This window comes from Marmota flaviventris, chromosome 7, assembly GCF_047511675.1.
Source record: "Marmota flaviventris isolate mMarFla1 chromosome 7, mMarFla1.hap1, whole genome shotgun sequence".
Taxonomy (NCBI): domain Eukaryota; kingdom Metazoa; phylum Chordata; class Mammalia; order Rodentia; family Sciuridae; genus Marmota; species Marmota flaviventris.
Genome location: NC_092504.1, coordinates 123,699,135 through 123,713,740, shown reverse-complemented (window position 1 = coordinate 123,713,740; position 14,606 = coordinate 123,699,135). Strand labels below are relative to the sequence as shown.

Genomic DNA, 14,606 nt, shown 5'->3' with positions numbered 1-14,606 from the left:
TGGCTGTGATGAGACCACATGGAAAGGGCTGGGCTGAGGGGGCCAAGTAAAGCCCAGGCTGGGAGTGGAAGGGAGAGGTGCAGGAGGTGCCAGGAAGTCCCAGTGGACCAGTGTAGCCCCTGGGCTGATGCCTCTCACACAGCAGGCCAACACCTGGCCTGAATGGATGGACGGTGAGCAGGGGGGTCCTGTACTCACACCTCAGACATCTCCAGAAATGAACTCGGAAAAGCTGATGTTAATAATGGACAGTGTGACTACACCTTTAATAGAGGACATGATACGTGCTCAACTATCCGCCATGGACAAGTTCTGCCCAAAGCAGAGGCGACCTTGTGGGAAGTTTGATAGGGAACTTTCAATTCAAAAATAGGAAAAAAAAAAAGTTTGTTTTGAGTTAATAGACAATTAGGTTAGGAAATAAGCAGTAACTAAATGCAAGGTATGTTTAAAAAAAAAAAAGGAGGAGGAGGAGGAAGGGGAGGAGGAGGAGGAGACCAGCCCAATTTACAGATGAGGAAACTAAACTGCAGTAGTATGTTTAAAATTTTTCTGCAAGTGACCTAGTGGCAAGGCTAGGATTAGAGCCGATCTCTACATTTCCAATTGGGTGTTCTACCCTATTGTCTAGATATAAGTCCATAAAACAACAAAAAGAAACTTTGATAGGACTAAAAAAATATTGTTAATCATGGAGAGTTTTAGTCGCTTAGGTATTTTCTAAACAAATGTCATTGTTCTATAGACTCTGAAATCAAACTTTCTCTGGGTAAATGTTATGTGGCAATTTGCAGAAAGTCAAGAGCATTTGCAAGTCTGCATACAGACCTGGCCACACACACAGAAATTCAAGATGCCAGCTGACCTTGTAAGTACATAATCCATGCATCATTACCATCTCCACTTCAGACTTTCAACACCACTGGTGCACATCTGTGTAGGATAACCTATCTTCCCCTCTAATAATATGCATGGATATTATTAAGGATATAAGTAATATTATTTCTAATAATATACATGGGTATTATAGTGAATAGAAATAATATTATTTCTAATAATATACATCTTCTAGTGAAATTTCTTGGGCGTATATCTCAAATGCTATTTCAGGTCAACAAAAAGCAAAATCGTGTTAGCAAAGGATATCAATGGGTGTACCTGCTGTTATTCATGCTGCCATTATCAATGCATACTCTAGCAAGTATTCAACAAAACTAAGGTACAAGTCTGATATTGACAATCAGCCTAAGTTTAAATCTTTAGGGGAATATCACTGAGATTAGTGACAGTTCTGAATCTTGGTTAAAAAGTGAATTTGCCTGACGTTCATATATGTGATCAATCACAGATTAAGGCTATAATAAGCGTGGATGAAAATATCAGGAGAGGTCATCTCCTGCTCTGAACTTTCTATGCTCCTGCAATAATTTTAATAACATCCCATAAATATGAAAGGAAACAGAATCCGGAACACTCTTATGCATTGACCCAGGAAACAGTTTCAGCTCTCTACTGTGTGAGACCAAGTTGCGTGTAAGTATATATCAATTTCATTCAGGACCATGGGGTGTTCTGGAGACCCTCTCTCTGAAACTCTCCCTGGTATTTCTTTTAACTAGGAGCTTGGCATCTGGGACTCTTGTTGGCCTTCTACAAGAAACTTTGTCTTGAAAATAAAAACCATTTATTTTATTCTTAGCTGCACAGAACAGTAGCTTCAAAGAGAATTGAGTCAATGTGTGACATTTATCTTTATAGCAAACAGACATCATTTTCCCTCTATCGTGTCCCCTTTCAGAGAAGCAGTGTAGCATGTGCTGGGGGTGCAGGGTCACATGAAAGAAACCTCCTGCTCCAGTGTCACATCTCTGTGGCGGGGTGGAAAGGCTACCGAGTGGTGGACTCTTAAGGAATTAAATACACCATGACTCGGCAACAACAAAATCCTGTTCAAAAAAGAAGAATAAGGCCAGACCTAAAAGACACTTTTTTTTTTCAATGGTTTGGACTTCCCTCGACCTAAAGAAGGTCAAAGCAATGCTGGTGTCCAAATTACTCAAGACGGGATCATCTTCTCCGGCGCACAGCTCTTTGAGCTCTTTGGAACTCTAGAATCAACTTTATATGCTCTTTTTGCAACGTTTTGGGAAACAGCTTTTAAAAAATTAAAAACTGAAATCAGGAGGGTATGTAGTTTATTTTTGTGGCTTTGCAGGGAGCAGGGAGGGGGTGAGGGTGGAAAGCGTATTATCTGTTTATTTAAGTCATTAGGCAACAGAAACTCTTTCCCTGCTATGAGAAGTCAGCCCACCTATTTTGAATTAAGAGTTCTTTCTAAAATGCAGAGAAAAAAAAATAATACTAATGAGAAATGTTTAAAAACAGGGCTGTCTGTTTGCTAACAAGATAAATGTCACACATTGACTCAATTCTCTTTGAACCATACTCCCGTAATGCTTCTTAGGTAAAGTCGGAGTCCTGTTGGAATCTAGTTCCCAGGTTGTCCTGAGATCAACAGTACAGTGTGGAAGCTGGCGGGGTGGAGACTGGGAGCCAGGAGATGCGGGGATGGAGAAAACCATCTACCCCTTTCCCTTCTACTCCTCAGACTGCAAAATCAGTGATCACGAGGATCAAGTCTCTCATGGTGAAAAGATAAATAAAATCAGTCGATGGACTCCTTAACTCACCATCAAGCTGGGCTGCTGAGAAGCAATGACATTCACCTTAACTGAAGAGCTCCCTGGGGCCAGTCCATCCCATAAAGAAGCAGAACCTGGGTTGAGGATGTGTCCACATGGACGCAGAACGATTTCAAGGGCCTCGTGGTTTTTAATCTTTCCTCTTGAATGAGTTTTTTTAAAAATGAAAGGTTCTTTTTTAATGTAATTACTCCCACGGATGGAGTTGTTTCACGGGGTCTTGGAGTGTGCACAGAGGCATGGGGAAAACAGGGATGGGGGGCTGGGCAGGGGTCACTTGGCAGGGGTCATCCAGCCCAAATCTGAGGAGTTCCTTTCCCTCTTCTTTTGACTTGAACATTTTGAACATTCATTGACTAAAATATTAAGTGTTTCAGCAAAAGAATCAATTCAGTAAAAAGAAGAGGGGGAAAAAATGATCTTTCTAAGATCTCCCGTGTTAAGTTCTGCTGAGAAGACCTTGGAGATGTTGGCCTGGGATAAGTGCATCTAAATTAAAAAGGGAAAACATTTTTTTTTTCCCCTCGGGTGCATATCCTACAACAAAACAAACAAACAAAAAGCTTGTGACCCCTTTCTCCTCTTTACATGCTTCTAATCATTTGGGTGAAAAAGTTACATTTCACAGCCATTGCTGGCTATTCCAGAGACCACTTTAAAGTAACAAAGCTGCTGTAAGTTGGCCTTCAGGAGACATGGTTTTATTACTTCTTTCCAAGCCTTTAGTCAACTAAGTTTATTATTAAATTTGTATAAGCTTTTCCGAGTAAGTAATGCCCAGACAAAATTGTATTGCAAAGAGCATTCATACATTTATGCAATGAGTAGAATCAGAGAATATACACAGAGCCTTCCTTCTCTCCGCCACTCTAAATAAAATTTCTATAAATCCAGAGTGATGTATTCCACTGCAATACTACCCAGCTCCCTCTCCTCTTCTTGTTTCCTGACTGTATCCATGTTTCTCCTTCTTACACCAGATGGCAGGTGAGAAGTTACAAGAAATGAAACTCAGAATTGATAAACATTTCGAGGTTTTATGGACACTTCTGAAACTCGGGAGTGAATGGTTTGCATCAGTAGAGTCATCCAAGTCCCAGATACCCATTGTCTTAGTTCTATTCTGCTGTTTATATAGTTTTAAAGTAATTATAATTAGGCATACAGCTCACTCAGCCATTTAAATGGAAGTCTGTCATGAATACATCAAATTGATGTTAGTTGTGATCATTCGGGCCAGTATGTGCCGTCCCAAGCACTCTACCAATGTTGTCTCAAATAATTGAAAGTCGGCCAGACACACACAGTGGTGGTGTTTATACCAATGAGCAGACACGCAGCCCACTTCCTGTTCCGGTCCGACAGGATATCCCTTAGGAGACATCCGAAACCCCTACTTCCATCCCCAGAAACGTGTATTTATCATGCACACAGCTTTAAAGCATACCAGTACACAAAGTGACATTTCCATTGTGAGAACTCAAGTGACTAAATCTCTCCCTTGGATGATTAATTGTGAATGCCAAGGCTCTATGTGACAGTGACCTCTCCTTCGGAAAGATGGTCTCCCCTAGAAAAACCCACGATTCAGATTTTCCAATGCACATTCCTTCAGATTGGATTTGAACAACATAAAGCATTTGCAAGAAATGCTTGGATTATGTTTCACCATTATTTTTTTAAGAGTTCTTAAATGGCAAGAAATGATAGAATAGGATAAATAAAAGGTTTAAATTCTACCCCCCAAAAAAAGGTAATAATAAAAATGCTAACATAAAAGTGTATATTGTGATAAATTAGGGCAGAGTAGTTAGTGATTATACAAAAGTCCATTTGTACAGAGGCAGCAGGGCGCTCCCTTGCCCACTATTTCAAAAGCAGTGGTTTTTTTCCCTCTGTGTTCAGTGATGCCTTGCACTCCATGACAAAGATGCTTTGATCTTCCCCATTAAATATATCTGGTATGGACCTAGCCTGAACTTGGTAAGGGAAAAAAAAAAAAAAAAACCATGAAAGGGAGGGAGTACTGTATGTCTCTAAGATTATTCATTATCTCTCAAAAATGAAGCTATTTGTGAAGTCTTTGTGTAACACACACATGAAAGACTTACTACGCTGCTTACTTAAAGTATTTGTTGTGCTCCTGCTTTTTTTTTTTTTATTCCTTCCCCAACTCAGACCCGCAGCTGAGAGTCAAAGACTTACCCAATGACGGAAAGAAAAGAAAAGATTCCATACCTGAACTGGAGGGTTTGGAAACTCTTCCCTTGGGAACGGGGAGTAACAATAATTCCAAGGACTGTGGCGGTGGCGGTGGGGGTGGTGGAGGTGGCGGTGGAGGTGGTGGGGTTACTTTTTCTGGCTTCTTCTCAGAAGGCGGTGGCGGTAGAGGGTCCTCGGGCAACAGGGATGACTTCTCAGCCAGGAGGCTGCCCGCAGCCCTTGCTGCTACCTCTTTCAGAAGGGCCGCTGAGGAGGTCATAGAAGCCAGGGACAGGAAAGAGCTGGCCGGAGGTGGGTGCTCCTGACCAGGAGTCAAACTTCTCTCACTGACCTTCTTGGACAAAGCTGCCAAGGTCGAACTGGCAGACTGGGAGCTAAAGGGGGAGGAAAAGGACTCAAATCGCATGGTCTCCTCCGTCCTGGTGAGAGATTTGTCCTGCAGAACAGCATTGGCTGCGGCTTTCAGCTTGAGGATGGCTGAATCCGGGGACAAGCCGCAGGTGGTGGTTGAGTTTGGCAACCACTTACCTTGATTCCATATAAAACGGTTACTTGGAGTGTATTGGTCATTCTGCTCCTGCTTCTCAGCCAACTTCCTGGCCAGAACGCTGAGCTGCTGGGCATGATGGGACGGTGGGGAAAAGGAGAGGTTCGAGCCAATGTTCACAGGGGACTCCACTCGGCCATTGGCCGTGGCTGTGGCTTCGAGTTTGAGGGAACCAGCCTCCAGCAGCCTCCTTAAGTTGCTGCTCAGGGGTTTATTGGAACCTGGGGGGTCATCTTCACACAAAGAAGACACTCCGGGGGAGAGGTGGTCTTGGCACTGCAGTGAGTCTCGCAGGACCTCACCATCGAGAGCCACCAGCTCCAGCGTGTGGCTGCTGGGAGTGGCACTTCCCAAGGAGGTGTCGGGGGAAGTGGACTGCTCCTGGATCCGGTCCTCCAGAGACAGCTTATAGTTCTCCTGGACTTCTCCATAGGATGCTTCTGACGGAGTCTCGGAAGAGTTTCCATACCAGTGCTCTCCTTCACTGAGTTCTCCCTCCGCCTCTTCCTGCCTACTAACATCTGGGGGAATTAAGAAGATCGGGTTTACTTCCAAAGTGAGCAACAAGTTAGTCTCAAGACAGCACATGGAGATGATGACAAGCCTTCCCTTCCCTTCCACCCAAGAACCCAATGAAAGTCAGCAAGGGCCCGAAGAGCAGTCAGGAGCTGAATCAGGCACAGGCATGATGCTGAACCGGCAGAGGAACACACACCCCACGTACCACCTGTATTCATTTTTCCAGTAATTATTCAGGGTAAGTTGGTTGGGAAAAGCAGAAAAGATAAAAAAAAAAATCTGGTGAAGAAGTGACAGGTGAAACAAAACAACACAAATGGCTATTTTGAATGAATGGGGAAACAGAAAACGGAACCCTTGCAAAAAACGAGCACCCTATCTTCAGTAGAGCGTCAGAATTCAAGAGCAGCCTGGTAGACTGGGGAAACTGTTGGCCGTGAGACAAGACAGTGGGAATTCACTTCCTCACTTTCTAACTCCTGACCTCAGAGGCAGGTCACTTACCTGGTTTTGAGGCTTCATTTCCTCCAATATAAGATGCACGTAACTTTTTCAAAAGCTTATCCAAATATGTTAACAATACTTGCCTGACTCCCTTCACTCTATGAAGCTTACATCCTAAAAAGCATGTGACCATGTTTTGCAAACAGTTGAGCACTGTATAAAAACCAGATCTTATTAGCCAACGCCATTCGCATTACCGATGCCCTGCCACCACGGCATGCCCACGTTCTGGGTGCTACTTGCTTGAGGTCTGAGATTTCAATCACCAACATGCTTGCCATGTCCTTGAGGCAGTGATCAGCGTGTTCCTTCACCCTACTAAGAATCCCCTTGAGATATTTCCTATTCATTAATTTATCGACCTGCCACCAGCCCTCCCACAGCCCCCAGCTAGGTGGACTCTGCCAGTCCAGGAGCTCTTGGGAGCTCAGCTGCATTTCTGTCTTTGCTCATGAAATCCCATCTGGAATGTCCTTCCACACCCAGCTCCAGGGTTTCTTCCTTGCAGTTCTCCCTAGAACTCTCAGGTCTCTCCTAATCCCTTCATTCACTCATTCGACCAATAATGACGGGATACTTGTCGCATGTCAGGCATTGTTCTAGACTGTTCAAGACTGTATTCTAGATTGAACAGCATTAAACAAAAACTAAGGCCCTGCTGTCTTGGAGCTTACGTATCAGTGGAGGAGGAAGACAGATGTTAAACAAAGTTAATAAATAATAAATCATATAGTATGCCAGAGGGGTGATAAGCACTGAGAAAAACAAAACAAAACAGAAAACGTAGAGCAGGATAAAAAGAATGGACGCAAGTTGTAATTTTAAACAGAGTGGACAGGGTGGGGCTTCACCGAGGCGGTGACACTCAGAGCAGCTGTCCACGCACGAGTGTTCCGCGTGGAGAGTCACTGTGAGAGCCCCAAGGACATACCTGACGGGTCCCTGGAACATCAAGGAAGCCAAATGGAGTGAGGGAAGGTCAAAGCAATGGGAGGGGTGGTCAGAGGGCAGTGGGTGTGAGTGTGCAGCTGTGCTGGACCGAGCGTGTGAGTGACACGCTCGCGAGTGTGAGCTGTGAGTCTTCTGCATTTGGCAAAACTGGGAGCCAGAGAGGGTGCTGGGTGGAGAAGCGGGATGAGGGGACTTACAGTGCCAAAGGACAGTCCTGGCTGCTGTGTGGGAACAGGTTGCAGGTACAGGGTGGGACAGGGAGACCCAGGCAGGAGGCTGAACCCAGGTGAGGGAAGGCGGGGCTCAGCTCAGGTGACACTCAGGAAGTGCCCTGAGTGCATATTTGGAATGCACAGCTGACATTCTCCTGTTTATAGTTTTTTTCACATTTCATATCACTTTAAAGTATCTGTCTCTTGTTGGCTTCCTTCCTACAATGGTGCTCCTTGAGGACAGGGATTGTGCTTTATTTTCTGCTTCTCTGGCAGAGTTCAAAGAATGTTTCGGGACTGAGCCAAATTCCTCACTGTGCCAGGTTTTGCCACATCACAGGCTGTTTCTTTTCAGAATAGAAACAGCTAGAGCTAGTAATGCATGAACTACAAGCTAATACATTGATCTTCCCATGCTATTTAGAGAAGAAATGTCACAAATGACAAATTCTCTTTCACTAAGCTAAAGTTCTGCAACTCTTTCCTGAGATTCTTTATTAAGTTATCAAGAAAATGTAAAATATCAAATGGAATTTACTGGGAAAAAGCAGATAAAATTGAATTTTCTCTGTTAAAACCAGCCTGGTTCCTTGAGATTTGCCACATTTCCCTCTGCCCACTTGATTTCAAGATTTTTCATCTCTTCTGAAATTGGCGGTGACCCCAAACTCCTCAGCTCCCCAATGGCTTCTCCTGGGAGGGATGCTTTTTCACCAAACATCCAGCAGTCAACATCAATTTTAACAACAGGGCTAATTTTACGTTTCTTTAGCAAACCACCTTTCTTGATTTCAGATAAATATAGCATCCTTCCAAAGAATCAAATGGGAATTCTACTATAAATAGCAAAAGAAGTAAAAGATTTAAAAATCACTCCAGCAAGAATTAATTGATCATTCTTCTTTGATCTTTATGGATACTCATGAAATAAAAGAACGGGAACATATATGCTTCCAAATTAAATATTTTTATATTATATTTTTGTCAGATCCAGAGAGTTAAGCCTGGCCCTGAACCAGTGCAGTAAATGGCAGCTAACAAGGTCTATAAAGTCAGGTTTTGAGAACCATAAAGTTACAAGCACACGTCCGATTTTGTCATTTTACTCCGACTGTTAAATACACTAAAGTTTACTGATCAAATCAGAGCCACATAGCCACTAAGAACTAAGGCCAGAACCAAGAATCCAAAATCTTTGTACTCCTGGCCCAGGAGCTCTCGGCAAAACTTGTCACCCAACCTGCTAGGGGACTTCCCTGTGGCCACTTGCACAGAGCTCTGAGCAGCATCCCTGCCCTCCCACCCAGCCAGCCTTCCAGACTCTTGAGTCAGAGGTCAGCATGGGGTTCTCCTGGATAAGGGCAGCATGCAGGCTCCCTCATGAGATAAGCCATGGAGAGGTGAGGACCCACCATTCCAGGACCCCAACCTCCCAGTCCCTTTTGGCGGCATCTTCTTTGTTGCTGTGGGCACAAGTTGTTTCAACTGCCTAAAGAATTTAGCACATCTACAGGCATAGTCCCAAAGGCAAAGCTTAATTTCGTAACTCCCTCCATACCCTCAGGGAGCCACATGTCCCCCTCCCAACGTGCTGAGGCAGTGAGTGTGCCGAAAGCTGAAGAAGTTGTCGATGCAGCTTCGGGGACATTGAATGTTCTAGAATGAGACAGACAACTAATATCTACGGTTCAGGCAACTTTCCCAACCTTGCCAAATCACAAACCCAAATCCAATAAGCAAGGAACCAAAGCATCTCCTACACAGAGCGGTTTATGTCCCCGGAAATACTTGCATTTTTCTCAACCATTTATTCCTCCATTCTTTGAGATGTAATCACTGAGATGCACACTCCTCGGGACTGTCAGAAAACTTGGACACATAGAGAAAAAAAAAAAAAAATATATATATATATGTGTGTGTGTGTATTTTTAAACTCATAATACTCTACTAGTCACTTTTCCAAAGATGCTTTTTGTAAAATTAAAGTTATCCGAGTAATAAACCATCAAAGAATTTTAGCATGCGGACTAAAAAAAACAAGAGCAGAAATTTGAGGGGAAACATCTAAAATTATTCAGCATCCCATGAGGTCACATGAAAGGTGCAGGAAGCTTAGAGAAAAATGAATGTAGGATAAGTAAGGTTGCGAAGAGGAAAAATCAGAAGAGGTACAAACAATATGATTTCAGTTCACAAAACTGCAAGGATTTTTCTCCCAGAAATATTGTTTATTTAGATTGACGAATTTATTTTGTCTGCCAGGCTCCTCTCTGTTTTCATGTTCCGTTTCACAGAGGAGGGGTTCTTGGAGGATGCTCTGATACAGCTGCTGTGAGCACCCCTCAGGGCACCCTGCACCTTTCACGCCACATCTTGGGAACAGGTGCTCTGTTTGGGAAGCTCACCAGGAAGCTCTCTTGCAACCTCCAGGACGAGGCTGCAGGACACAGCAACCTTCAGGACACACAAGCCTTGCCTTTCGCCTCTCTCTGCCGCCATCTGAGAAATCCCAGCAGTAAGACACCTCCATTTTCCTGTCTGTCAACCAGCACGGAGTCTTCCTAGGAAATCGCAGAGCAGCAAAAGGTCCTGGAAGTGCTTCCTGTGGATTTCACAGCTTTCTTAACTAAGGCATCCCGGGAAGCCTCTAAGTGGCCAATGCAAATAACTTCTAGTAAATACATTATTTTTAACCTTCAGAAAAAGAAGCTATTTCCATTGCTAATCTTACAACAACCTCTGTCTCCAGACTGTTGGGTTCACACTGCTTCTTGTGAGTTTTACACAATAGTCTATCTTCGCATGTGTATTTTCCCTTTAAAAATCAGCAACTCGGAGAATTAAGAATAAAAATGGTGCCATCGCAGAATGAAAACACACTGAATGAAATTTTGTTTCCATGTCGTGAATATTTTTCTATCGGGGAAAACAAAACTCTACTACCTAGCACATTTATTTATAATTCAGTTCTCAAGCAGCAAGTGGGTACCCAATATCCACAGTTACCCCCACATTCTCTGAGAAGAGTTCCTTTGCCATTCACTTCCTTCTTGGTTGACAGTATTAACTGGATGCATTTGACTGGAGCAATACTCAACTCAAAGCATCCTCACTCAGAAGGATCGGGGCAGAGAGAGAAATAAGAATATAGAAAAGAGAGAGAGAGAGAGAAATAAGAATATAGAAGAAAGAGACACCTATTAATTTTCAGGTCTTTTGGCTTAGGTTGAAGCAAGGGTAGATGGAGACCTAAAAGTGCCTTTTCTAAATCTATCTACACACCCTTGCCACCAGGGTCCACATGAATCTAGCCAGCAGGTTTTAAAGAGTTCAGGGCTGACTAAACCTCTTGGGACTCATAATCAACAGTCAACGTCTCCAACACCCCACCCACCAGATGTGTTTACCTGGCACCTACCAACAAACCTTCTGGCTCATTTTCATCTAAAAATCTTCCAAGTCTTCCCTTCCTACCTAATACACAACTACAGCTAGCTTTCAAGGCCACACACGTGGGCCAGTATTAGCAATTATTACCTGTAACATGTGCCGCAAATCATACAACTACACTTTAGGGCAACTTGATTAATTAAAAAAAAAAAAGGTGGTTTGTAATATTCAAAGAGTCGTATACAAAAGTTATTGACAAAATCAATGCTAATAATGGATATAATTCAAACACTTACTGAACGCTATGTTCGGGGAGATGTTCACAGCAACAGGGACATTCAGATGCCCAACAGTCTCTGACCTGACAGTTTATAATCCACAGGGAGGCGAGGGGTCACAAGAGCATTCTATTCACAAGGGCTTGTGCCATGACAAAGGAACAGAGCACAGGTGTGTGAGCACAACAGGATTAATTCCAACGGTGCAGGGGGCTTCGGAAGTGCACCTCAAGAGATGAAGATTTAAATGGGAGATGCTGGGAAATCATTTCTAAACAGGCTCGCTCCTCTGCAAACTATCAGAAAGGACAGGCTGTCCGGTGGTGGAGAGCGCCAATATTAGGGGGTGTATTTTTAAAAGGTGAAGAATTAAGAATGCCAAATAAATAACTGACCTCAATGAAAAAATTCTTAGTTCCTTAATTCTTCGCATTTTAGAAACACATGACCTATTGATTCCTTAAAGGTAGACTTTACCAATTATCTCAGTGTACTTGCTGGACTTGAAATCAAGCCACAGATCATAAATGCCTTGAGGCCGGGCTGTGAGTTAGTCACCTTGTGCTCTGGCTCAAGCCCTGCTTGTAGTAGAGGTGCTAGGGCTTCTGTGATGGCAAATGGCAGTGGACCGGCAGGACTACGCCAAGCAGAAAGGGATTTTTCTCAGTTCTTGTACCAAACAATGGAAGGGGCACAATGGAGCTGGGATCAGATAGGATGTCAAAAGCACCATTTGCCTCTAGTTTCTCCCTCTCAGGCCACTTTTCCCAGGAGACTGAAAGCCTGGCTGCCACAGGCTCTGGGTTGTCACCCTCTATGACTTTCCACTGGAGAAAGGTCTTTCCCCCTCTGATTGGTGGGCTGGAGGTCACATTGCCCTGCCTGGGCCTATCACTGAAGCCAGAGGGCGGTTCTACAATGGGCTCAATGTGGGTCAGAGAAGAAAGGCGAGGGGAGAGGTACCAGGAAGACAAAAGCAGTGACCTCCATCATGCTTCATAAAGGTCTCTTCTGCTGCATAGCGGGCCGTTCTGATCCAACTTTATGATGTGAAGCATAAAACACATCTATCCACATTCGGACTGGTTTTACCTGCCAGTTTTTAAACTGTCCCTTTGTTCGCCTTAGCACATTTCCCACACCAGGTCTGCCTGCCACTAAGGGACATTGTGGGGTCTTCAGGACTCCAAGTCCACTGACGGAGGTCAGCGCACAGCCCGCAATCGGCTCCACAGGACACAGACTCGGAGACCACGGTGTGGACACATCGATGCCCGCGGCACCCAACGGCTGTCAGTGTGGCCAGGAAGAAAATCTAAAAACTGCTAGTTATTTAAAACTGCCAGGGTGGAGAAGACACCCGGATTCCTGTCACCAGGCCAGCTGGGGGAAAGGTGCTGTGTGCTGGGAGGGCCCGGGGAAGGGAGAGGAAGTCAGGGGAGAAGACACACGCTGAGACAGCAGAGGGGACTCCTGGGTCAGGGTCAGTTTTCCACGCATAGCTGTGTCTTCCAATCATTATTTTGAACGTCCAGGATTTTTTTTTAAAAAAAGGTAATGAAAATGAACTCACCACTCCGTATCTTCAAAGTGAGTTCCACTGTGTCTAAACTAGATTTGGTATTCTCACAGAAAGGGCCAGATCCTCCATGGCCACGGAACTGGCCATGCTCCTCCATTAAGCTTTTGCTTAATGGCAAGTCCTCCCTCCTTCCGACAGCTTGGACCCAAAACCCTGCAGCCACCCCTGACCCTTCTCTTTCTCTTATACTCCCCTTCTAAATCATTCATGGATTCTGTTGGTTTTCTACCTTGGATATACATCCCAAATCTGGCCACTTTTCTCCATTTCAGTCACTACCCCCTGGTATACATCTCTGCCTTCCCTGGCCTGGACTACAGCAGTAGCCTTCCCACTGGAATCCTTACCTCCCCTTCTTGCCCTGGTGGCCTCAACCAGCAGCCAGAGAGAGAGCCTTCCAGAGTATTATGTCAGACCCAGCTGTACCACTCTTCAAGATTTATCCTAGAGAACTGAAGTCAGCAGAGAGCAGGTTGACACGCACACCCTTGTTTACAACAGCACAATCCACAACAGCCTAACTACAGAACCAGCCTAGGTGTCCATCAACGGACGAATGGATAAAGAAACAGGTACATATATACACAATGAAGTTTTATTCAGCCATAAAGAAAAAATGACATTAAGTCATTTGCAGCAAAATGGATAGAACTTGAGATCCTTATGTTAAGGGAAATCACCCAAATTCATAAAGTCAAGGGTCATATGTTTTCTCTCCTATATGGAAGCTAGAGAGGAAAAAGGAAAAGAAAGGTGGGAATGGATCTCATGAAATTCAAAGGGAGATGGTAAAATAAAAGGCTGGGTGGGGTGGGGGAAGGGAAGTGCTGGAAAGGGTACTGGCCAAATTATATTGTTAGATTATGTTCACGTATGAATATGTACAACTATAATGCATTAATTTAAAATGTGGGATAAAAAAGAAAAAAAAAAACACCACTGCATTTGCCTTGGTCCCTACAACTGAAAGACTCTCCTGAGTCCATTTAAAAGTCACATAAAGGCCACATAAATCTGGACAAAGGCCTGAGATGTTTCTCTGGATTCTTTTCACCTCCAGATTCTCAACCGTAGCCTTGGTTAGGAATGCCGTCTTCGCCTAAGCTGGGTATGATGGTACAAAAATGACCTATTTCCCCTCGATCTCAAATCCTGAGGTTGAAGAACTGTGAGTGGACTAACACGTTTTTCCGCCTATCTCTAAATTTTAGTCATATTTCTTTCAAATGAAAGATTAAAAACAGACATTAGCAAGAGAGGCCTTCTAGAGCTACTCAGAAATCTCTAAACAAAATAAATAAACATATACTCGTCCTTACATATGTTGTAGCAAATTAATGACCAGGGGACAGTTCGAATTATAGCTTGAATCCATTTGCCAAAAGGCCAATCTAGAGACCAAAACGATACTGGTTAGTCCACGGATTGATTACTTGCTCCTTCACCCTTTCATGTACCTCCATGCTACAAAAAGCATATAGAATCTGTCCCCTCAAGCAATCAGAAGTAAATTTACCATGGCTACCATGTCGTTATCAGAAAAATTGTCTGCTAAGGCTGATAAATCGGTCGATTATCTGCTTCCTTGACTTTTATTTCCTCTTGTATAAATGTTTTCATCTTAACATTACCAATACCTGTTTCAAGATGAGCGATAAATTACCAAACTACTGAAATTACCAGGAAATCCTTAATAGA

The 14,606-nt window shown here is 43.7% G+C and overlaps 1 protein-coding gene across 9 annotated transcripts in view; it reads right to left on the bottom strand.

Annotated features, from left to right (window-relative positions):
• The window catches only part of Znf827 (zinc finger protein 827), a 163,261-nt gene that overhangs the window by 127,288 nt on the left and 21,367 nt on the right, over positions 1–14,606 (bottom strand). For all 9 annotated transcript variants that reach the window (XM_071614640.1, XM_071614641.1, XM_071614643.1 and 6 more), the window contains exon 2: positions 4,941–5,993. In XM_071614640.1, coding sequence (XP_071470741.1) covers positions 4,941–5,993 — 1,053 coding nt within the window. The remainder of the gene's footprint in view (positions 1–4,940; positions 5,994–14,606) is intronic.